General features: G+C 36.2%; 1 protein-coding gene across 3 annotated transcripts; it reads left to right on the top strand.

Annotated features, from left to right (window-relative positions):
- Positions 1–2,154: 2,154 nt before the first annotated feature.
- On the top strand, positions 2,155–25,418 carry LOC121375559. 3 transcript variants are annotated; one of them, XM_041503063.1, is made up of 3 exons: positions 2,155–2,261; positions 8,159–8,244; positions 22,734–25,418. In XM_041503063.1, the coding sequence occupies exons 2-3, from the start codon at positions 8,187–8,189 to the stop codon at positions 24,491–24,493; spliced, it is 1,818 nt and encodes a 605-aa protein (XP_041358997.1). In that variant the 5' UTR covers positions 2,155–2,261; positions 8,159–8,186; the 3' UTR covers positions 24,494–25,418. The 3 variants fall into 3 exon arrangements, with proteins under 3 accessions (XP_041358997.1, XP_041358998.1, XP_041359000.1); XM_041503064.1 differs by lacking the exons at positions 2,155–2,261; positions 8,159–8,244 and adding exons at positions 10,823–11,008; positions 13,389–13,429; XM_041503066.1 differs by lacking the exons at positions 2,155–2,261; positions 8,159–8,244 and adding an exon at positions 10,823–11,008.
- The last annotated feature ends 1,913 nt before the right edge of the window (positions 25,419–27,331 follow it).

Consider the following 27,331-nt stretch of genomic DNA (forward strand, 5'->3'; position numbering starts at 1 on the left):
GTCTGTGTTAAGGCTAAAGTTAGTCTTTGTTATGGAAAATCTGCTCTCGTGAACCCACTTACATCCATGAGGACATAATATAAAGCAAGTCGATTCAGACGTCATTCCTTATATTGACAGTCACACGTAACAACACAAACTGTTTTTCACCAAGTTTAATCATATGCAAAAACACTATTCTCGGAAGATAACTATGACAACGTATAAATTGAGTTACAATGTAAACAATAAAAATGTCCTCCTTTGCTTATTATAAGTAACAGCTGGTATTTAATTGACAAACTAGTATTTATTTTGTTTACCTGAAACTGCTTACATTTGTCTAAGCGATGTACTCAAATATGCAGTTACTTATTCCTAATAACTCACTAGTTACCACTAATTTAAGAATTGAAGACGCTACTATTAGAAGGACGTGTATTAAATAGTTATACTTGTAATTTAGATAGGGGAGTGATTTGATGCTGGATGGGGAGTGAAATGAGCCTAGAAGTTATAAAAGTATTAAAAGATAATTAGTCCTTAAAAAACATACTATCCCTTTCATCCACAGCAGGCATGCAATCAGTAAAATAGTTATCAAATAATACAAATAAAGTGTCATAATGCAAGTGTATTCCTTTCCTTTATTCATTAATTGCAATGCCGATGTCATTCTAGATAATAGTGTACTTACTTTAAATTAAATGGCCGTGTATTAAATAGCTATACTCGTAATTTAGAGAGGGGAGTGATTTGAGCCTGGAGGGGAGTGATTTGAGCCTGAGGGGAGTGAAATGAGCCTGGGCAGGGGAGTGATCTGAGCCTAGGCTCAAATCACTCTAGAGTGAAATCTGAGGGGAGTGGTTTGAGCCTGCTACACCGGTTCCCACCCAGAGCGAGTTTCAACGACCCAATACGTGGGTGCAAGGCCACTACATCCTCTTCTCTCTCACTAACCATTAACAATTAATCACTAACCCACTGTCCTGGACAGATAGCTGAGGTGTGTACCCAGAACAGTGTGCTTGAACCTTAATTGGATATAAGCATGAAAATAACGTTAAGAGGAGCGGATAGTTTTACCATGCTCATATACCACGAAAGTTTCGAGCATGTCTGTCCCGGGCCCGTCTCTGGATAGCCAGGGGCCCGACCGCGGACAGTTAAGTTGAAATGAAATGACACTGATATTTTAAATAAGAAAATATATTTAATTTGTATGTCACGTCATCAAAAAGGCTCTATTGGCCGGAAACATATTACAATGGTTGTAAACTCAGGACAGTCCCTTTAACAAACCACAGTGACTGGCGCCCACTGTACCGTGCATGTATCTCAAACAGTTTTGTCAGTTCAGATCTGAATGGTTACGCTTTATGAATACATTCCGTCGGTCATGATCTATATCTATAGTGACTTTATTTTGAAAATTAATCTATTTTTCATATTTTACGCATACCTGGGCTATAAATTGGTTTCTATACGAAAGGGCATTGATGTGTATACGTAACACGAACCAGTAGAAAATGGAATTTGCTTGGGTATGAATGGCAGTTATTGTTAGTATGGATCAGACAAGACCGGGAGGACATAAAGATATCAACAATAAGAAATAATATCTTTATCCAAAGAATCATGTCAAAATTAACTGTAGTGTCAGGAAACAAATATGTTTTATAACTGCTTTATTATGGCATTATTATGGTCTTCAAGTCAACCAAAAAAAAGAAAAAGCGACAGAGAAAAGATTAAAGCAAACACAAATAAGCAACAGGCGGAGAATATGGCCAGGACAGCATGGCTGGATGGATATTAATTGGATATCAACTAGGATGCAGAATGTGTTTGTGTAGATAGGTCTAGCCATCCATGTACACAACAACAAAAAAACCCCAAAAAAACAAACAAAAAAACCCCCCACCACACACAGAAGAAAGAACGTAGAGCAGATCTATTGATCCACTTTCTTTCAAAGAATGAAAACTGAATTCATCTGAAAAGCATAAACCAACAAATGTCATGCTATCTACTTTGAAAACGAAGGATAAAGAAGGTGTGTGGACGTTAAACAATGTTGTATAAGTTGCCATCATATCTCCTTTGAAAGTGAATTCTCCAATAACAGCTTCTGTTACACGGCACATTGAAGGTGGGTTTACACAACAGAGTGCTACTTAGCGTCCGTATTGTCATTCCTCACGTCCAGCCGTAAATGATATAAGCAAGCCAAACACCACACCTGCTGACTGGTGTCACGAATTTCAACACAGGGCACACAGGTATAGTACGGAGGCTTGTTATCAGCGTAATGCTAGTTTTAAAGTATAGTTGGTGATATCTCTATCACTTTTTTTTAAATCTACTACATGTTAAATTTCTGTTACGGTGTCAAGTGTATGTCAACATCAATCGAAAAGTTATTAAATGCAGCCATGGTTCTTGCTAATTAAATTTTATACACGCTTCGCAACAGTGGCATTATTTACACTGGCGTAGCCAGGATTTTATATTGGGGGGTCAAACCACTATTGGGGGAAGGGGCAACACACACTATGTATGCATGCATACATGTATGTATGTATTGATGTATGAATATCTATATATTGTATGTATGTCGAGGTTGGCTGTTGCATACATAGATATTATCGCACTGGCACAGGGGATAATTAAATCCTTTCTGGCCTAACAAATTGTCCCATGCCATTGCTGGGACTCGAACCTGTGGCACCGAATCGCCCGCAAATTGTGAGACTAACCACGATGCGATCTGAGCTATCGAGGCATCCATAAAAGGATGCTCTTTAATTCAACCACATGCATGGGGCCTACAATCTACGCGGTCGATCCCGCTTACGTGCACGAAACAGTGGGCAGACCTGGCACTGACTAGTATGTATTGATGTATGAATATCTATATATTGAATGTATTTCGAGGTTGACTGTTACATACATAGATATTAACACACTGGCACAGGGGATAATTAAATCCTTTCTGGCCTCACAAATTGTCCCATGCCATTGCTGGGACTCGAACCTGTGGCACCGAATCGCCCGCAAATTGTGCGACTAACCACGATGCGCTCTGAGCTATCGAGGCATCCATAAAAGGATGCTCTTTAACTCAACCACATGCATGGGGCCTACAATCTACGCGGTCGATCCCGCTTACGTGCACGAAACAGTGGGCAGACCTGGCACTGACTAGTATGTATTGATGTATGAATATCTATATATTGTATGTCGAGGTTGACTGTTACATACATAGATATTAACGCACTGGCGCAGTGGAATTAAATCCTTTCTGGCCAGCAACGGCATGAGATATGTATGTATGTATGTATGTATGTTAGCAGAATGTGGGTGTTGTCGGGTTTCTTCCTGTAGTGTGCGCATTAGTGATTAATATGTGGACTTTTTTAAATCAAGGAACTCGAAAATTATCGATGAAAAGGTATTTGACATCAAACATAGGATTGTTGTGGTATTTGAGCGGGCATATTTTACTACCTTTTGGAGGGCAGCGATTGCGAAAACATTACATAGCTTGGTCTCTGACTGTAAGAACCAATAACCGTGTGTGTGTGCGTGTTTTATTTCGCATCTTTCAGTTTAAAACAGATCGCGTTGAGTTGCAAAAATGCGATATTTCAGTCAATGAACAAGAATCCCCAAAACGCTAACTGCAATACTACAGATCGCGAGATATTGTCTGCATCAAGGCTACAACATCTTGTCATTTTTATAACAGATAGTGGCAGCAACTGCAACGCTAAATGTAGTTATTGCAGATAGCAGTGTTACTGCAGAACGCTGGCATTCACTGGTCTTATCGTGAGAGTTACTGCAAAACGTTCCAGAACCTGAAGTGTGGAGCATCTACCGTTACTTTGATGTGAGAGTTTAACGTCATGTAGGGAAAGGTACGAGTCACATCAGTGTAGCATTTCTATACACCACAAGCTGTTTAGTTACCTTTTTTCCCCCTAAATAAAGCAGACGTAATGTCATATTCTGTGAAATTGTAAAAGAGAGGCAGGGCCAGGGACATAATTTTACTTTCTAAGACGTCATATATACAATAGTTCCTGCTTCATCGAATACCTTTTCCTCACGTTTCTCTTCTAAATTATTTGCTGCTACTCATAATGCATGTATCCCATACATATCATCGTAATTTGAAATGTTCTATGTTATATGGAGTATACTCATCGAATGTCAGGTATTTGGTAACCTGGTAGGCCTAACTGGTATGACTTTTTTACGTGATCGAATCAACAAACGAGAACCTTTTGTACCTTCAACCACCAATATTGCCATCGTAGACTGCCGTGAAGTAGACACTCAATATGTCGGGTGTCACAGTTATTCACTGGGGACCCAATCGTTCAGTGCCACCATCTGACCACGAGAAAGCAGACACTTGACTTTTAATTCATGTGCCTTCTTTAGAAATGAGGGGGGGGGGGGATTTAGCCAGTTGGTTGAGTGCCCGCTTATGGTGCTTGCGTCGCAGGATAGAACCACCTCGATGGATCCATTCAACTGATTGGGTTTTTCTCGTTTCAACCAGTGCACCATAACTGGTCAAAGGCCGTGGTATGTGCTTTTCTGTCTATGAGAAAGTGCATATAAAAGATCCCTTGCTGCATTTGAAAAAAAAAATGTAGCAGGTTTCCCCTGGTTTGACATCATCCAATAGACAATGATTAATAAATCAATGTGCTTTAGTGGTGTCGTTAAACAAGAGAAACAGTCCTTAGAAATGGAGAATATACTGCAAGTAGTCGCGTCATAAATTAACGTGATCATTCAAAATGCGTTAGTGATTCCATACTCCACATGAAATAAGTTTCTTTTGAACACAATATCTTCCTTGCTTCGTCAACATGTTCCAGCTGACTAGTCTTAGCACATAAAATAACTGTGAAGCGTTTAAACAACCGAAGTCTAGACCATATGCATCTACCATGATCTACGGGTTGAGCACCATGTATGTAAAATCACGGATCACATCAGGGTAGACGTTTCATGCACCCCATGATGTCCATTTACCTTTTCTAAAGAAAGCAGAGTTACTGTAACATCAGAATGACATCTTGCACATGCATTAGAATTCAGTGTCTGCGTTCTTGTGGTCACATTGTACCACTGAACGATTTTTTCCTCGAAGAATAACTGCGGCACCAGATGCAATGGCTATTTACTTGTGTTCGGGGCAGTCTAAGCAATTTCGATGCAAAAACGTTTCCGATTGTTGGCTGGATCACGACAAGTGTCTACCCAGTTCCCTGGAATGTTGTTTATACCAGATACCTGACATTTGATGAGTATGCCGACCGTGTCTTCTCTGTTCCATACAATATAGGACGTTCCAAAGACTTTTTTTTTTCTTTTTCTTTTTTAATTGTCCCAGAAGAATACGTAGTGGGGGCCCTAAATCACTACTACAATACATAGCATATATATATTAGTAGTGACATATACAGGCAATTACATAGACATATCTAGTATGAAGAAATATTCTTTAAACTCCTCTAGGGCACTGACCTAAATTGAAAAGAAAAATAGACAAGAAAAAAAGAAGAAAAAAGAAAAAAAAGAAGAAAGAAAATGAAATAAGAAACGAAAGAAGGAACAGAGTTACTTCGTGCATAATTGCGCATATATGACAGTATATTCATAGAGATACCCACATACATAAATGCATACACATACATATTATACATGTACATACATGGATATACCTGTAACTGATTTAAATAGGGTTATCCATTTTGAGTTTTCTGAAAACAATCTTCGAACCCATACACATTTTAAAGCTATAAGAAAGTTATCTATATTTATCATTTTTATACCACCATTTTGGTAGTCTTGTGTTATTAATGTTCGCTTTATTTTTTCTGGTTTATTCTCCCAAATAAATAAAAAAAATAATGTATTCAGGTGTTTTATTACTTTTTCGTTTGGATTTGGTAATACTAAGGCTTTTAGAACCGTGACTCGCCCTAAAACAGTTAATTTTCTCACTGACCATAGTTTTATTAACTTTTGCATTTCCAATATTTTAGGGTCATAATTGAGTTCACTGATATGTTCTAACATGACTGGGAATTTAATTCCAAGTAGTTTAAATTCAGTTGCCCCCCAGTCTAGTTTCCATCTAGTATGGTGAAACGTTCCAAAGACTTGATGTGTTATGGGATGCATGCATCGCGTGTAACATCACATACTTTTATAAGAAAAATGAGTAAAGGATATTGAAGAAAGTAGCTTCATTGTATATACTATGTCTTGTATAACGAAAAATCTCTGGCACTGTCTCACCTCCACAACTTCACAGGATGTGACACTAAATCTGCTTTCATTGAAAAAGGGAAAAGGACAGCTTGGACCTGCTATCCTGGGGTGACTTGTACTTTTACATGCATGTCACTCAACCCTTACACCAAAGTAATTGTACATGCTCCCTATTTCTAGCTAATAAAACATCTCACAATTATCTTGTATAACAAGACCAGCGACCTGGAACATGTTGACGAAGCAAGGCAATTGTTGTACTGCCAGAATAGGATGACAATGGAAACCATTCCATCCACCGAATATGCCCTGCTGCTAGTGTTGGAAATCGGTCGGAATTCCATCATCAGTTATCACTTATATTCGGTTGTCACCAACTAATCAACTTTAGATTACTCAATCAGTTAAAATTATATGAACTTAAGAAAAAAATTGAATTGTAAGGACAATGTACCTGTCATACGAATTGCAATACATAGGAGCACATATCATTTAAAATGTCATTGCTCTCGGCAATACACCCTACAACTTGCCAATTCTATCTTTAATAACTAATTAATAGCTCTTTTATTTTTGTATATAGACATGAAAAAACAAAATCCCCACCAACCCCAATATGTTTACATCAGTTCATCAAGGCTGGAGGAACAATTACAATTAATTTTCCCACCCATTTTCATTCATTTCAACTTATTTCCGTGCTTATATCCAAAACCTAATCGCTTACTGTCAAATGGCTATTAGGCGGGTGACAGAAAGTATACATTCGCGCGCTAGTGCGTGTATTTCACTTTCACAAAGATTCATATCTATCCTGCCCCGGGTCACTGGCCATACCAGAGATGCCAATCTAATTAAAATTAGCTCCACTATTACATGTTTCCTCTCTAACACTATGATAAAATTACCAAATATTTGACATCCAATAGCCGATGATTAATGAATTGATGTGCTCTAGTGGTGTCGTTACACAAAACAAACTCTTTTTTGTGATTGTCGGGCACTTGTTTTGAGACGGCCCCTGGAAGACGGAATGGCTGAGTGGGCGATCATGTGACGCAATGTCACGATATAGGTCGGCGAACTTAAAATTCTGCTGTTCGGAGTTTGCCGAAGCTTAGCTAAATGTGGGTGCTGTCGGGTTTCTTTCTGTAGTGTGTGTATTAGTGATTAATATCTTAATTTTTTTTAATCAAGTAACTCGAAAATGGTCGACGTAAATGTATTTGACGTCAAACATAGGATTGTTGTGGTATTAGAGCGGAAATCTTTGACAACTTTTTGATTGTCGGCAATTGCCAAAAAAATACATAGCTTGGTCTCTGACTGTAATAAGAGCGTATTTATGTCCAAATGTCCGTCTAGCTCTCTTACAGTCAGAGTACTCGGGCTAGTAAACAGCTATTATGACGCTTTCTCATGACGCTTGCTCATGGTGACTGGTCTATTGGAGATGCGCTTCACTGCCACTGAAAGAATGACATCAAACGCTGACCTTAAAGTGGGTACAAATACAGATATTTTGGGGGTAAACTACGCATTTGACACAGAAACCGGCAATAACAATTTTAAAATCTGACTAAGCTTTGACAACAACTTATTATTCAAATATTGCCATCACTTCAGAAATACGTGACAACGCGCGTGGTTCCCAGGCTATTAACTATAAAGCAATGCCAGACAATCACTTTAAGCGAGTGGTAAATCACACCAGTAAAAAGATGTTAAAATCCGATAATAAATATAACAAGATTACCCCCAAACCATTCCTACACTGTGATCGAGTGCGAGAATCCCTCGTAAGCCTATATTGAAGTCATAAATCGAGGGGTGTTTGCGCATTCTGTCAATGATCATAAGGTTGATTTTTATTTAACAGAATTGAAAATGTGCCGATAACAACTTACATGTGTGCGATGGGGAAGGAAACTACAGCTCTGACGGACGCAGTTGTTGTGTTTATAGGTAATATATTTCATTGCATCGTAATTAAATGAATAAAATATACTTTATCTTCTGTAATTAACTTCTTCTTTTTCTTACTATTATTCTTTTTGTTAATCGCATGAGTGTTTGGTGGTCTCTTCTGACATTGTATGCAAAAATTTACTATATATATAGAGAGAGGGCCCATTGGGTTATTTCTCGTTCCAGCCAGTGCACAACGACTGATATATTAAAGGCTGTGGTATGTGCTATCCTGTCTGTGGGGTAGTGCATATAAAAGATCCCTTGCTACTAATGGAAAACTGTAGCGGGTTTCTTCTCTTAGACTACATTTGTATATGTCAGAATTACCAAATGTTTGACATCCAGTTATAGCCGATGATTAATAAATGCGCTCTATTGGTGTCGTTAAACAAAACAATTAAGTGCATAAAATCATTATGGTGAACTTAGCGCTAAGGTCGGTCCGACGAAAGACCGAAATGGACCGAAAAGGACCGACGAAACACCGAAATGGATCGAAGAAATACCTTTTCGGTCCATTTCGGTCTTTCGACGGACCCCGCTAAGATAGCTTCGTGGAACGGGGCCTTGGAGGGTGGGGTGTGGTTGGCCGCTCCAAGTGCGAAGAGTCGTAGGATTGAACACTTATCAGTGGAGTCGTTTTATCTCTCTTATGTTAATTAACCAGTGCCCCATAACTTGTGCATTAAAGAACGGGAGATATACTATCCTGTCTATGGAAAAGTGCATGTATATAATATCCTTTCCTGCTTTTGATAAAAGTAGCCTTCTAGAAGTATCGAAATAACCACGATAAATAACTGTATTGAAAAAAAAAGTTTGTTTTATTTAAAGACGCCTCTAGAGCACATTGATTTTTATCTTATCATCGGCTATAGGACATCAAACATATGGTCATTCTGATCTATTTCTTCAGAGGAAACCCGCTGCCGCCACATAGGCTACTCTTTCCGATAAGCAGCAAGGGGTCTATTATATGCACTTTCCCACAGACAGGACAGCACATACCACGGCCTTTGATGAACCAGTTGTGGACCACTGTTTGGAACGGAAAACGGGGGAAGTACAGAAACTGTACTCGTGGAGAAAATTTAAACAATGTTGTTGTTTTTTCTCGATGGAGCGTTCGATTCATAAGAGCCATAGACAAACGAGTGAAAACACCGAGATAGGAAAGAACGTGGAAGATGTTTTATTACCAAGATGTCGACAATCTTATACAGTGGGTGACATCGGAGTGGGACCTTGACCAGCGCCTAATACGAGTTAAAACTTTATTTTCAGCTTGAGAATCCGATATAGTGGCCAGGGGCGGGACATAGCTCAGTGGTACAGCGCTTGCCTGATGCGTGATCGATCTAGGATCGATTCCCGTCGGTGGGCCCATTGGGTTATTTCTCGTTCTAGCCAATGTTCCGCAATTGGTGTAACAAAGACCGTGGTATGTACTATCCTGTCTAAGAGATGTGCATATAAAATATCCCTTGCTGCGAACCCATTAAGTAGCGACAGCGGGTTTCCGCTCTCAATATCTGTGTGGTCTTTAACCATATGCCCAAAGCCATATAACCGTAATTAAAATGTGTTGAGTGCGTCGTTAAATAAAACATTTCCTATCCTTTCCGATATAGTGACCATGCAGCTCCTTTTGTTAAAGAAACTACCGTGAGTTCGCCGCCATTGCAGTCTGTTATTATTCAATATATCCTTTATAACTTATTCAAATTACGGTACACGATAACATTTTCTTGCTTTAAATATGGATATCTATATACCCGGCTTTCTTAATGTTTGTAGGAGCTGAATGGATGTTTGCTTACAATAATTTCGTATGTGACATTTCTTTTCTTCTAACCACCAAATACAATTCGATATAATTGGTTAAAAGAAATCCCGACAAGTGTATTTACTAATATATTAATATTTTATATTTCAAAAGGTTTATAGGATTTTTTATTAATTTCTATGTTAATGGCTACAAATTCAAAAGACATTTTACTGTATTCATTTTATATAGTTTATAGAAACATGCCTACTGACCCTTGAACATACACAAAGCTGACTGACAATAACTGTTATTATTTTATTGGAGTGCAGAGGCATTAGGTTAACATTCGGTGTATTGGTGCCGGTGTATTGATCTGCTATTTACGTTGTGTTACGTTGCTCCAGTTATGATATCCAAGTAAATAAAATAACAAGTTGTCTATGTCATCACGAAAAGCGAGTTCAGGAAATTAAAAAGGGTATTATAGTAGAAGATAAAAGGAATATTATAGTAGAAGATTTAAGAGTATTATAACAGAAAATGAAAAGAGTATTATGGTGGCTAGGCGATATAGAGCTCTCAAAATATCATTTTAACGACCCATGCGACAAAAGAAACGTTCGTTCGTATGTCCATTCATTCATTTTAATGTTCAGGTTGCTGAAAAAAAAAGAAAAAAAAAGAAAGATCACTGGGGTCACAATCATCGTCAGAGGCACACACACACACACACAAAAACAAGGCGAGAGGAGCTCAGCAGTTGGTTGACGAATGAATGGACCGGGTACACCTCATTGTGCGTTAGGTAGGGCTATACGGGTGTACCGCTGTGGCAAACAACGTCTTCACCAGTAGCCTTAGAATATACCTTAGTTTGTTTTATTACGAAATAGTTGTATGAACGGGATATTTCGACGTCATGAACGTTTTCTACTGTCGATGTGTAGTACCTATTGATATAACTAATTATCCAGAAAACACATCTAACAGGTATGTCTGTTATATTGTTTTAACGTTTACAGTGGTACGTGTGTAATTATCTAGACAGTACACGTCTAACAGATATGTCTGTTATATTATTTTAACGTTTACAGTGGTACGTGTGTAATTATCTAGACAGAGAACACGTCTAATAGGTATGTCTGTTGTATTATTTTAACGTTTACAGAGGTACGTGTGTAATTATCTAAACGTAGTACACGTCTAATAGGTATGTCTGTTGTATTATTTTAACGTTTACAGAGGTACGTGTGTAATTATCTAGACAGAGAACACGTCTAATAGGTATGTCTGTTGTATTATTTTAACGTTTACAGAGGTACGTGTGTAATTATCTAAACGTAGTACACGTCTAATAGGTATGTCTGTTGTATTATTTTAACGTTTACAGTGGTACGTGTGTAATTATCTAGACAAAGAACACGTCTAATAGGTATGTCTGTTGTATTATTTTAACGTTTACAGAGGTACGTGTGTAATTATCTAAACGTAGTACACGTCTAATAGGTATGTCTGTTGTATTATTTTAACGTTTACAGAGGTACGTGTGTAATTATCTAAACGTAGTACACGTCTAATAGGTATGTCTGTTGTATTATTTTAACGTTTACAGAGGTACGTGTGTAATTATCTAAACGTAGTACACGTCTAATAGGTATGTCTGTTGTATTGTTTTAACGTTTACAGTGGTACGTGTGTAATTATCTAGACAGTACACGTCTAACAGGTATGTCTGTTTTATTATTTTAACGTTTACAGTGGTACGTGTGTAATTATCTAGACAGTACACGTCTAACAGGTATGTCTGTTTTATTATTTTAACGTTTACAGTGGTACGTGTGTAATTATCTAGACTGAGTACACGTCTAAGAGGTATGTCTGTTGTATTATTTTAACGTTTACAGAGGTACGTGTGTAATTATCTAAACGTAGTACACGTCTAATAGGTATGTCTGTTGTATTATTTTAACGTTTACAGAGGTACGTGTGTAATTATCTAAACGTAGTACACGTCTAATAGGTATGTCTGTTGTATTGTTTTAACGTTTACAGTGGTACGTGTGTAATTATCTAGACAGTACACGTCTAACAGGTATGTCTGTTTTATTATTTTAACGTTTACAGTGGTACGTGTGTAATTATCTAGACAGTACACGTCTAACAGGTATGTCTGTTTTATTATTTTAACGTTTACAGAGGTACGTGTGTAATTATCTAAACGTAGTACACGTCTAATAGGTATGTCTGTTGTATTATTTTAACGTTTACAGAGGTACGTGTGTAATTATCTAAACGTAGTACACGTCTAATAGGTATGTCTGTTGTATTGTTTTAACGTTTACAGTGGTACGTGTGTAATTATCTAGACAGTACACGTCTAACAGGTATGTCTGTTTTATTATTTTAACGTTTACAGTGGTACGTGTGTAATTATCTAGACAGTACACGTCTAACAGGTATGTCTGTTTTATTATTTTAACGTTTACAGTGGTACGTGTGTAATTATCTAGACTGAGTACACGTCTAAGAGGTATGTCTGTTATATTATTTTAACGTTTACAGTGGTACGTGTGTAAATATCTAGACAGTACACGTCTAACAGATATGTGTGATATATTATTTTAACGTTTACCGTGGTACGTGTGTAATTATCTAGAGAGAGGAGACGTCTAACAGATAAGCCTGTTATATTATTCTAACGTTTACAGTGGTACGTGTGGAATTATCTAAACATAGAACACGTCTAATAGGTATGTCTGTTATATTGTTTTAACGTTTACAGAGGTACGTGTGTAATTATCTAGACAGAGGAGACGTCTAACAGGTATGTCTGTTATATTATTTTAACGTTTACAGAGGTACGTGTGTAATTATCTAGACAGAGGAGACGTCTAACAGGTATGTCTGTTATATTATTTTAACGTTTACAGAGGTACGTGTGTAATTATCTAGACAGAGGAGACGTCTAACAGGTATGTCTGTTGTATTATTTTAACGTTTACAGTGGTACGTGTGTAATTATCTAGACAGTACACGTCTAATAGGTATGTCTGTTATATTATTTTAACGTTTACAGTGGTACGTGTGTAATTATCTAGACATAGAACACGTCTAATAGGTATGTCTGTTATATTATTTTAACGTTTACAGTGGTACGTATGTAATTATCTAGACAGTACACGTCTAATAGGTATGTCTGTTGTATTATTTTAACGTTTACAGTGGTACGTGTGTAATTATCTAGACAGAGTACACGTCTAACAGATATGTGTGATATATTATTTTAACGTTTACAGTGGTACGTGTGTAATTATCTAGACAGAGTACACGTCTAACAGATATGTGTGATATATTATTTTAACGTTTACAGTGGTACGTGTGTAATTATCTGACAGAGGAGACGTCTAACAGGTATGTCTGTTATATTATTTTAACGTTTACTGTGGTACGTGTGTAATTATCTAAACAAAGTACACGTCTAACAGGTATGTCTGTTATATTATTTTAACGTTTACAGTGGTACGTGTTATCTAGACAGAGGAGACGTCTAACAGATTGTCTGTTATATTGTTTTAACGTTTACAGTGGTACATGTGTAATTATCTAGAGAGGCTATAGTTATGAATATTTACAATTAATGCAGTTATGAATATCTACAATTAATACAGTTATGAATATCTACAATTAATGCAGTTATGAATATCCACAATTAATACAGTTATGAATATCTACAATTAATGCAATTATGAATATCTACAATTAAAGCAGTTATGAATATCCAGAATTAATACAGTTATGGATATATAGAATTAATACAGTTATGGATATATAGAATTAATAGAGTCATGGATATCTAGAATAATACAGTTATGAGTATCTAGAATTAATACATTTATGAATATCTAAAATTAATACATTTATGAATATCTAAAATTAATAGAGTCATGGATATCTAGAATAATACAGTTATGAATACTTAGAATTAATACAGTTATGAATATCTACAATGAATGCAGTTATGAATATCTAGAATTAATACAGTTATGAATATCTAGAATTAATGCAGTTATGAATATCCACAATTAATACAGTTATGAATATCTACAATTAATGCAATTATGAATATCTACAATTAATGCAGTTATGAATATCTAGAATTAATACAGTTATGGATATATAGAATTAATACAGTTATGGATATATAGAATTAATACAGTTATGAATATCTACAATGAATACAGTTATGAATATCTAGAATTAATGCAGTTATGAATATCCACAATTAATACAGTTATGAATATCTACAATTAATGCAGTTATGAATATCTAGAATTAATACAGTTATGGATATATAGAATTAATACAGTTATGAATATCTACAATGAATACAGTTATGAATATCTAGAATCAATACAGTTATGGATATATAGAATTAATAGAGTTATGAATATCTACAATGAATACAGTTATGAATATCTACAATGAATACAGTTATGAATATCTAGAATTAATACAGTTATGGATATATAGAATTAATACAGTTATGAATATCTACAATGAATACAGTTATGAATATCTAGAATTAATGCAGTTATGAATATCCACAATTAATACCGTGATGAATATCTACAATTAATGCAATTATGAATATCTACAATTAAAGCAGTTATGAATATCCAGAATTAATACAGTTATGGATATATAGAATTAATACAGTTATGGATATATAGAATTAATAGAGTCATGGATATCTAGAATAATACAGTTATGAGTATCTAGAATTAATACATTTATGAATATCTAAAATTAATACATTTATGAATATCTAAAATTAATAGAGTCATGGATATCTAGAATAATACAGTTATGAATACTTAGAATTAATACAGTTATGAATATCTACAATGAATGCAGTTATGAATATCTAGAATTAATACAGTTATGAATATCTAGAATTAATGCAGTTATGAATATCCACAATTAATACAGTTATGAATATCTACAATTAATGCAATTATGAATATCTACAATTAATGCAGTTATGAATATCTAGAATTAATACAGTTATGGATATATAGAATTAATACAGTTATGGATATATAGAATTAATACAGTTATGAATATCTACAATGAATACAGTTATGAATATGTACAATTAATACAGTTATGAATATCTACAATTAATGCAGTTATGAATATCTAGAATTAATACAGTTATGAATATCTACAATGAATACAGTTATGAATATCTACAATTAATGCAATTATGAATATCTATAATTAATACAGTTATGAATATCTACAATTAATGCAGTTATGAATATCCACAATTAATACAGTTATGAATATCTACAATTAATGCAATTATGAATATCTACAATTAATGCAGTTATGAATATCTAGAATTAATACAGTTATGAATATCTAGAATTAATGCAGTTATGAATATCCACAATTAATACAGTTATGAATATCTACAATTAATGCAGTTATGAATATCTAGAATTAATACAGTTATGGATATATAGAATTAATACAGTTATGAATATCTACAATGAATACAGTTATGAATATCTAGAATCAATACAGTTATGGATATATAGAATTAATACAGTTATGAATATCTACAATGAATACAGTTATGAATATCTAGAATTAATGCAGTTATGAATATCCACAATTAATACAGTTATGAATATCTACAATTAATGCAGTTATGAATATCTAGAATTAATACAGTTATGGATATATAGAATTAATACAGTTATGAATATCTACAATGAATACAGTTATGAATATCTAGAATCAATACAGTTATGGATATATAGAATTAATAGAGTTATGAATATCTACAATGAATACAGTTATGAATATCTACAATGAATACAGTTATGAATATCTAGAATTAATACAGTTATGGATATATAGAATTAATACAGTTATGAATATCTACAATGAATACAGTTATGAATATCTAGAATTAATGCAGTTATGAATATCCACAATTAATACCGTGATGAATATCTACAATTAATGCAATTATGAATATCTACAATTAATGCAGTTATGAATATCTAGAATTAATACAGTAATGGATATATAGAATTAATACAGTTATGAATATCTACAATGAATACAGTTATGAATATCTAGAATTAATACAGTTATGAATATCTACAATTAATGCAGTTATGAATATCTATAATGAATACAGTTATGGATATATAGAATTAATACAGTTATGAATATCTACAATGAATACAGTTATGAACATCTACAATTAATGCAATTATGAATATCTAGAATTAATACAGTTATGGATATCTAGAATTAATACAGTTATGAATATCTAGAATTAATACATTTATGAATATCTCAAATTAATACAGTTATGAATATCTAGAATTAATATGGTTATGGATATATAGAATTAATACAGTTATGAATATCTACAATGAATACAATTATGAATATCTAGAATTAATGCAGTTATGAATATCTACAATGAATACAGTTATGAATATCTAGAATTAATGCAGTTATGAATATCCACAATTAATACAGTGACGAATATCTACAATTAATGCAATTATGAATATCTACAATTAATGCAGTTATGAATATCTAGAATTAATACAGTTATGGATATATAGAATTAATACAGTTATGAATATCTACAATGAATACAGTTATGAATATCTACAATTAATACATTTATGGATATATAGAATTAATACAGTTATGAATATCTACAATGAATACAGTTATGAATATCTACAATTAATACAGTTATGAATATCTACAATTAATGCAGTTATGAATATCTATAATGAATACATTTATGGATATATAGAATTAATACAGTTATGAATATCTACAATGAATACAGTTATGAATATCTACAATTAATGCAATTATGAATATCTAGAATTAATACAGTTATGGATATCTAGAATTAATACAGTTATGAATATCTAGAATTAATACATTGATGAATATCTAAAATTAATACAGTTATGAATATCTAGAAGTAATAGAGTCATGGATATCTAGAATAATACAGTTATGAGTATCTAGAATTAATACATTTATGAATATCTAAAATTAATACATTTAATAATATCTAAAATTAATAGAGTCATGGATATCTAGAATAATACAGTTATGAATACTTAGATTTAATACAGTTATGGATATCTAGAATTAATAGTTATGAATATTCTATAATTGATACAGTTATGGATATCTAGAATTAATAGAGTTATGAATATTCTAGAATTGATACAGTTGTGGCGGCGATATACCCCAAATTAGGTGTGGGGTGTACATGTAGTTCAGTGGCAGTATTCGATTGAGTTAAAAAAAAAAAAAGAGAGAGAGAGAGAGTTAAAGTTTTGTTTAACGAAACCACTTGAAGGCATTGACTTATTAATCATCGGCTACTGGATGTCAAACATTTAGTACTTTTGACATATAGCCTTAGAGATGAAACAGATATATGTTTCCATTAGTAGCAAGGGATCTTTTATATGCACCATCCGTCAAAGACAGGATAGCACATACCACGGCCTTTAATATACCAGTCGTGGTGCACTGGCTGGAACGAGAAATCACCTAAAGTAATGGGCCCACCGACGGGATTTGATCCCAGACCAACCGCACATTAGGCATGCGCTTTACCACTGGGCTAGATCCTGCCCCGTATTCGAATGAGGTGCAATGGGTCGCAGGAACCACAGCCATCGATGGAGTCGATTTGTTCACGCCCCAACAACTGCCCCATGACTGGGCAATAAAGCCGTAGTATGCAAATGAAACCATGGTACCGTATGTATAGTCATGGCTATGGAAACATGCACGCTAAAGATCCCTTGCTGCATTTTTATTGGAAGTAGCTTATGTGGGTTCAGCGGATTTCCTCTCTTTCAAACAACTGTCGAAATAGCCATGATTTATGTTTCGTGTTGTACAGAAAATAGCCGTTGTAAAAATTAAATGTGCTGAGGTGTCGAGTTCTCGACCTTCTATTTTATATGTCGCAATAACTATTTATATTCCACCCAATCGGCCTCGGTGGTGTCAGCGTCACTATTGAAGAGCCACTACAATAATGCGTGGGTACAATTCTGTTTGATTGGTTCCAAAAAGGATTCAGATCCGGTCAATTCACTGCGTGTGCTGTTGTTGCAGGAAAACATTAATAACACGTCCTTTATGTGGCCTTCTTTCTTTCTTTTAACTTTATTAACGTATCTAAAAGAGGTTCAGGCACGTTGTGACCTCCTATTGTCATCTTGGAAGAATGAACCACCTCGATATCCGGGAACGCTTCGCATGAAAGATGCCAAGATGTCATATCTATAGCGTGCAGCAGTTAAATTTCCGTTCACAACATAGGAAAAGAAAGGAAAGAAATGGTTTATTTAACGACGCACTCAACACATTTTATTTACGGTTATATGGCGTCGGACATATGGTTAAGAACCACACATATATTGAGGGAGGAAACCCACTGTCGCCACTTCATGGGCTACTCTTTTCGATTAGCAGCAAGGGGTCTTTTATATGCACCATCCCACAGACAGGGTAGTACATACCACGGTCTTTGATATACCAGTCGTGGTGCACTGGCTGGAACGAGAAATATCCCAATGGGTTCACCGACGGGGATCGATCCCACCCTTTGTCTTAAGCATATGAGTGACCCTTAAATAATGACGAAGAGTATTCAAACTAATATATAGCATTCACACTAGCTTCTAAGCCCATATTTCTTGTTTCGTAGTTTTCCAATAACATAAACAACTGAACAGTATGTCCAAAGCGGTCATCCATCGGTCTGTATTTACCGTGTTGTGCGAGTAGAGAAATGGGTTGCCAGGTATGTCCACACGCTTGTCAACGTGTTGCTGACATTAAAGAGTCTAGGGGTGATTTATGCCACTTGCTAAAGTAAATACTCGTATGCCCATAATAAACAACGTCTTGTTTGTTTTTGTTTTTTAAAGCAAAGGGTATAGTACTATACGTCTTTCAGTTTCTGAGTATAAGTGTCAAAGGCATGTATACCCATGATAAAAAAATTCTTACGTTTTTAAATGGCAAATGGATAAATAAGTTTGTGAATTTTGTCATTTTGAACACCCCCACCCCCATTCCACCCCCACCCCAGGGACTGAGGGCGGGGCTCAAAGGGGAAATATTAAGCCAATTTAAAAAAAAAAAATCTTCACTACTTCAGCAATGTTATAACCGAACAGTCTTCATAAAAGAAAAATATTTTATGTAAAGGACAACAGATGGTTTATCTAATTTGTTAATGTTGGGTCCCCCGTTTGTCTCAGGGGTGGGGGTGACGTATACTACGTATTTGTATTGAGAAATACATTTAAACTGTAATTTCTTCAACTTCTTTTCAAAATGGGCCCGAAAGAAGAAAATTAAGCCATTGAAAAAAACAAAAAACAACACCCTTCTTCTCTACTACCAGAAATGTCATAACCGAATAGCCTTCATGTATTTAAAGATCAATAGATAGCTTATCTAATTTGTTTCTCATTAATGTCAGGTCCCCCAGGGAGTGGGTAAAGTTTATTATAGTAATATCTAATCGTTTTGATTAATAGGAGTATAATTTAAATTACCATGCGGATTATTTGTAAGTGTAATAACAAGAGTTTGACTGCAATTGAAGTATTATTTGTGTATTTTTTTTTTCTTTCCTTCCTCTGGTTATCTTTCACTGTTTACCGGCCTCGGTGGCGTCGTGGCAGGCCATCGGTCTACAGGCTGGTAGGTACTGGGTTCGGATCCCAGTCGAGGCATGGGATTTTTAATCGAGATACCGACTCCAAACCCTGAGTGAGTGCTCCGCAAGGCTCAATGGGTAGGTGTAAACCACTTGCACCGACCAGTGATCCATAACTGGTTCAACAAAGGCCATGGTTTGTGCTATCCTGCCTGTGGGAAGCGCAAATAAAAGATCCCTTGCTGCCTGTCGTAAAAAGAGTAGCCTATGTGGCGACAGCGGGTTTCCTCTAAAAACAGTGTCAGAATGACCATATGTTTGACGTCCAATAGCCGATGATAAGATAAAACATCAATGTGCTCTAGCGGCGTCGTTAAATAAAACAAACTTTACTTTGACTGTTTAAATGTAGTTTAAATATACAGTTATACAATATCATGGTCACCGTGTATGTTGTATGTGTATTGAAGAAGGTCTCGTAAATTAGCAAACCTGTTCCCGATTCTTTTGTTTTTTGTACAATAAAATATGTTTTCAATCAATAAAGAAGTGCGTTTAAACTGAAATTTCTTCAGATGTACTAGACAATTTTAAACTATATTTGGTGGGAAGCTTTCTTGACCCATGACAAAAACAAAATTCTGATTAATTTAGTCGTTTTAACACCCTCCCCGGACATGAGGGGTGGATCCCAAAGGGGGAGGGGTTAATAAATAATTGTGAAGAGTAAATAAATAAATATTGTTTTAAAAGTTCGTAAATACCAAATATTTTAAATGAAGTTGTATGTGACTGATAAAAATTATAGTGAAGAGTAAATAAATAAATAAATAAATAAATACAAAAAGAAAGAAAGAATGTGACTGATGTAAATGATAGTGAAGAATAAATAAATAAATAATATATATATATTTTATTTTTATTTTTATTTTTTTTAATAATTTGTGGATATATATGTAGCATTGATTAGTAATTATATGGCGTCTTTTTTACTAAACTAAAAAGGAAAAATAGAGTTGTGATTTAAAGGTCTATGTATTTATTTTATTAAATTTTAAAATACTGATACAGATGAAGAATTAAACATCGCTGGAAATCTGCGTGAACATTTAACTATAATTCTATTTTTTAACAGTAGCAAACACATTCTAATTCAGTTCTAATTCAGTTAATTTTGCGTTGTCAAACCTCTCCAGTGGATGCTCCAGAGACTTCGTCTAAGTTCTTTCACGGCTTACATTGGGTTTCAATCCATTTCTTATTAAAATTTATTATACTTTTTTTTTTCTCTTTTTTTTTTTGCAGTCATTACACCATCCGATATAAAATATGCATTTGTAATGCTCCACAGTTTCACATCACCTCAGAATGTAATCACGTCACATGTCACGGCTGCCCTAGTTACCCACAAGAGTGTTAAATCACGCCTATGCTGCTTGATTCGGCAAGTGCAGATTGAATGTGAAATAGGTCTATTCAGCACGCCTGCTTTTCAAAGTGCGTTAGCATTCATTAGCATGTACTTCATATGCCAATACGCGTAACGTATGTTAGTTTTATTTGGTGGCCATCAGTAACCTAAAGGGACAGAACCTAGTCTTTAAACACTACAGCATACTTTTCACTATTAGAGCCGTTTATGATCACTGAAATCAAACATTACTTATATTTTATTCTTTAGATGATCCATTTCCGTAGAAGCGAAGTGTTTCTGGTCGTCCTGGTGTTTCTAATACGAAAAAAAGAATTTACTTTTAAAAACGCACGTGTTTCTGAGAAGTAGCGGTTTAATGATTCGAGTTTTAGTCTATTTTTAAGGACATTTCCCGTTTTAACGTCAAGACTCTTCTTTCACTCTATTTTAACATTATCCAAATGAGTTACAGGTTTGTAAATTAACTAAACTTAGAATCCATTTTTCTGTGTCTTTATGCTTTCATAACCAGCGATCTCCCTTCATGGTGGAGTGGCTAAGGAGAACGATCATGATTTGTCCCAAAGCACCAAATTTGGCACAGTTATATTTTAGTACAGTACAAACTGGGGTGTGGGGTGTGTGTGTGTGTGGGGGGGGGGGGGGGGGTTAGAGAGGGCCACCCGATTTTTGAGGTCAAATTTAGACAATGTCCAGAAAAGCTGTTTTAAAACAATACATTAGGCATATATCTATCCTAAACATGTACAAATTGTTTAAGGGGCGACACGCCTAAGTTTGGTCAAGGTCAAGGTCAAACCGTACTCATGGCGCATCGAGTGTTTGTGAGCAACGATATTAGTGCTCGAGGAAATATTTCAATATTTAAATCTGTTCTTAATCTTTACTTTTCTAATTTTACTTGTCTATCCTTCATGATAGTCGAAGTGGAAATATTTATATGACTTTCGTTTCCGTCATTTTGATTTACTATGTGAATGTGAATGTGAATGTAGGGAGAAGCCTTAATATAGGCATGCGTCTGTTGGCCAATCCCAAACAACTGTATTTGATAACGAAATAAATACTGTTTAAACGAGCTTCGACACGTTTGTTGTAGCTAACGATACAAATTTTGTTTCATTTTGGAATATATAAAGGGTAAAATACACTAGACCTACAGTGCTCGAACTTAAATTACCGTATGTCGGGAGCATCACCAATGGCACAAAAGTGCCGTCGATAAAGCTCTGTCAGTATATAACATTAGTGTATTTAAAATATGTCGACATACAGCAAAATAACCTTTCAGTCTTATTTATTTGCTTGCAAAAGTCATTTTAAAAAACATTGCCGTGGGTAGGCTTTAAATTGCCGTCGGTGGGCCGTTTCTCCCATGGAAAGTTTGTTTTTAAATTACCGTGGGATACAAATTCTTAAATTCGATCCCTGCACTACGTCTGCAGTTAAACATAATTCCCCGCTCCCCCAAAACCTTCATTTTGGAACATAGATGCATTTCTGTGTATTAAAACACATTTCTGTCTTTACAGGGCAGTCTGATATTCACGAAATGAAGTGCTACAGATACTGCTGCTGTCGAGTCAGGTCTAAACACCAGCGACGTCGTCTGTTCGTCTGGCTAGGCACCCTGGGCTTTGTGTTGTGCCTTCTCTATTACAACAACGAACTACTCGCCAGATACGAACAACAACAGCAGCGTCAAGAACAAAAACAACAACTGAATAGTCCAGTAGTGGAACAAGGCAGAAAACCAATGGCGGTTAACGCAGGGATACCACATGCCTTTGACAATGACGACTCCAATGACCTCGATCTTTTACCAGACCTAGCACCTGCTGTACTGCATTACATTTGGTGCGGCAATAGGGTCTTCGAGTTTAGACATTATCTTGCACTGAAGAGTGCGCATCGAGCAGTGAAGCCCGACAAAGTGTTTTTCCATTACGAGAAGTTGCCCCTGGACGACGAGCAGGGTTACTATCAGTGGTTCAACGAGACACTAAGACAGATTGACCACCTCCTTCCCAGACCCCTCAACCAGTCAGTGTGTCCACAGAGTGGAACTGCTGAAAGATACATTTTAGTGTTGGACCTCTTGGAACAATTTGGAGGAATTTATGTGCCAGAAGATTCAATATGGGTGGATTTTCCCGTTCATCTCCGTTCTAGTCCAATAGTGTCTGGCGTTCTTCCGGTTAATCCATCGGTATACGAAGATGGAATTATTGTTGCCAAAAAGCGTGCTTTTAAAAAGCCAATCAGCCATGAAGAAATGCTGATCACACTTTCCCTAGGAAAACATGAGCATGGCGAACTGAAACCATGTGCCGACGAAAGTGCTTATAACACCGATACAAATGGTCATACAATGTGTGTCCGAATACGAAAGGAGTTATTTCCCAAAGATATTTGGAACATGGACACAAAACTGGGTGTGCTGGCCAGGGTTGTCGCATATGGAACAACTACAGTCCATCACAAACACAACCTGAAAACGCCAATACCAAAGATTGCTCACTACACATGCATAGATTGTAATCTGAAGTTCTCCTCTTACCTTAGCATGCTAAGTTCAGTATTTGTGGCTGGTCTGAAAAAAGTGTATCTTCACGGAGTGCAAACCCCATCAGGTCCCTGGTGGGCGCTCCTGGTGAAGGACCCGCGCTTTGTATTCGTGTACAGAGAATACCCAGAAACACTCTACGACAAGGCAGTGATGTCACGAGTACTGGCATTGGCCGTTATGCGTGCAGACATTCTCCTCAAGTACGGTGGAGTATACCAGGATCACAACGTCCTCTGGACACAAAGGATCCCGGAATTCTACTTCGGTTACGAGGCGGTCGCTTCTCCACACTGGCACCTCTACGGCCACTGGCCTGATTCTGTCAATCACGGGACGCTAATGTTGAAACGTAACTCTCGCTATATGATAAAAGTGAGAGAGATCATGCAAAGAAACCAAGAAAACCCGCACTGGTTTAATGACCAGTTTCTATCCTACAAGATCATCGAACGGCATCCAGAGCTGGTAAAGTTTGACAGACATTTCCAAGTCATTTGTCTGAACCATAATTGTCACCCCACGTGGCAGCGAAACTACAAATCCGGACTGATGCAGAATCGGCCTGGCGACTGGTTTAAGTGGCAGAATGACACTTTGTCCATATACTGGATCGACACGTTTCCCGAGCTGAACGTGGACATGGTTAAATACACGAGCGGCACGATTGTAGAAGTCAGCAGACATATTCTCCAGTCCGCTGACGTAGATCTCAACAATCTGTGACGTACAACACAAAACTCACCATTTCAAATTCACATGTGTATGTCCACGAACATTTCTTATTGGCTAACGTTCCAGTTTCTCTGGAGAGTATTAATGCCGGTTGGCCACATGGGTGATAGCTTGATTCATACATTTTACCTGGTGCTTAAAATAATGAAAAGGGTATATGCCTATGACATCGGTTTAGATTCTTGCTGTTGACGAAATCCGTATGTATGTAATCAGCGGAAAATCCATTTGATTTGATATCCTGCTAGATAATGCAGGGGCTGTGGGAACACTGTCTCTAGAGCGTTGGAACTGACAATGGCAGCCAGTGTTCAAACTATACTCACAGCTTGGTCTTCAAGACAAAGTCTGGATTGCGCTATATCTGATGTTTTATATACACGAATAATCCGTTTTCTGAAGTACAGACACAATAGCCTAATGCTTAATAGCAGAATCCGCCAAACCTGGCTAAAATGGCCGTCCAAACAAATCTGCAATATGAGATCAACTGGCTTCTATACAAATGCCAGACACGGGCATTTGTGGTAGGCTACTACAGACGGGATATCGTCAATAACCGGTGGTTGTTATTGAAGATGCCGATATCAAACAATTGGTTGTTATAAAAAGTGTTTTAGAAGACAAATGGCATCTTTAAAAGACAAATGGTTGTTATAAACATGTAGTTATTTTAGAAAGTGCATTTCATAGCACGTTAATCTATTTATGAATGGACGGTGTTGTCCTATGGTTAAATAATATTTATTACAATGCCTTATTTACTCATGACTTTTATGTATGATTTTAAGACTCATTGTGCGACCTGTTTTAGTCGACATAAACATTATACTGTTTGTATATAGCAACAACAATATTCATTAAGAGGGTTAATCATGCAAGGTATCACTGTTTTGGAAATATATATAAAATAAATGATTTATATTTTTGTTTTCTGTATACCATAATTTGCCATTGGTGTGCTAATTCAGCTTAACATCAGATACACGCGCACACAAATACAAGCGCACGCACACACGTAATTAATATATCCACGCTTACAAGTATGTTTAGTAGTGCTACGATAAATTTAGTGGATACAAATGTTATATCTTGTCAAATATTTAGGTGTTGTGGGCGTATGTGTGGGCGCGCGCGCGTTTGTGTGTGTGCTTTCGTCATTATATTAGTGGGCAAGACGTAGCCCAGTTGCAAGGCTTGATGCGCGGTCGGTCTGGGATCGATTCCTGTTGGTCGGCCCATTGGGCTATTTCTTGCTCCAGCCAGTGCACCACGACTGGTATATCAAAGGCCGTGGTACTGACTATATGTCAAGATGACCAAATGTTTGACATCCGATAGCCGATGATTAATAAATCAATGTACATGTACTCTAGTAGTGTCGTTAAAGTAAAAAAAAACATTAACTTTTACAAATTTCCTACGAGGGCTAATAAAATCAATGAGAATGTTAGTGAAAACTTCAGTTTACAATTAACTCTATCTGATAATAACCCAGTTAATTGAAGAAAATATACATCGTGAAATTATGCATTTGCCATAAATGAATGCAGGATATTGCATTTCACATCTAATTCTCAAATAGTTACTTGGAGAATGCCACCGGACCGTCTTAGAGAAGTCCACCCCGTCGTGCCCGATATTGTAAAATCCTGCACAAACTATATTGACAAACAGTATCATCATAAAAAAAAATTGTTTGCTTCAAAATGGCCGAGAATGCAGATAAAAAAAAAATAATAATAATAATCTTAAAATGGGGTGGAGGCATTATCTCACATCCTCCACAGATTGTCTAACAATAAGTCTTACTAACTTTAGGCTTTCTACGGGTCTGTGACATGATGATATATTTTACTGATGGAAACAACCAAAGAAACATGACATTTTAGATCAAATTTAATTCAATACTAGCATATATCTGTAAAGTACAAAGATGTAATATGGGACTGAAAGTCACGAATATGGGGTTTAATGTCTGTAACATGATTAGCTTCCCGGCACAGAGCACGAGGCTTTTGATTGCAGTCACTGTTCACATGTACGGGTTCCCATTATCTATAAACGTAAGTGCGGGCGTAACAATCACGCCCATCTTGTTTTAGAATGTGCCAGTCATGAACATGGCATTGTTTACATAACAGTGGCGTCATTGAACAAACTGGGCGACTACTAACCGTGACTTCTTAATCTAAACCAGTTCAACTCGTGAAGGTTTTTAGGGTTGGGTTTGGGTTTTGGGGGGGGGGGGGGGGGGGGGGGGGTTAATTGCAAGTAACTTGCTTATAAATATAGCTGTGTATGCAAGAAAAATAATGAGCCACTTTTGTCTGTTGAGGGTCACGAAATAAAACTGTTTTGTCTGCATTTTGCCAATGGTAGTCTCGGACCAAATTGTATCTTGAATTTTAAATTTATATTTCTCTCTTGAGTTTGAAAATATTCGATGTGGATTAACGACGCCACCGAGCTCTCAAAAGAGGGGTGGAACTCAGTGGGATGTGATTCATTAGGCAAGTGATCATTCTAAACAGTACCTATCGAATGCTATGCGATATCATATAAATGATACCTCATTCGATAGTACTTTTACCGGCCTCGGTGGCGTCGTGGTTAGGCCATCGGTTTACAGGCTGGTAGGTACTGGGTTCGGATCCCAGTTGAGGCATGGGATTTTTAATCCAGATACCGACTCCAAACCCTGAGCGAGTGCTCCGCAAGGCTCAATAGGTAGGTGTAAACCACTTGCACCGACCAGTGATCCATAACTGGTTCAACAAAGGCCATGGTTTGTGCTATCCTGCCTGTGGGAAGCACAACTAAAAGATC

Source organism: Gigantopelta aegis, chromosome 6 (assembly GCF_016097555.1).
Source record: "Gigantopelta aegis isolate Gae_Host chromosome 6, Gae_host_genome, whole genome shotgun sequence".
Lineage (NCBI taxonomy): Eukaryota > Metazoa > Mollusca > Gastropoda > Neomphalida > Peltospiridae > Gigantopelta > Gigantopelta aegis.

Bases quoted from the DNA above. Each gene is read 5' to 3' on its own strand.
- LOC121375559 (XM_041503063.1), top strand. From the start codon at position 8,187: ATGTGTGCGATGGGGAAGGAAACTACAGCTCTGACGGACGCAGTTGTT. The intron at 8,245-22,733 runs GTAATATATTTC...CTGTCTTTACAG, and splicing joins CGCAGTTGTTGTGTTTATAG to GGCAGTCTGATATTCACGAA.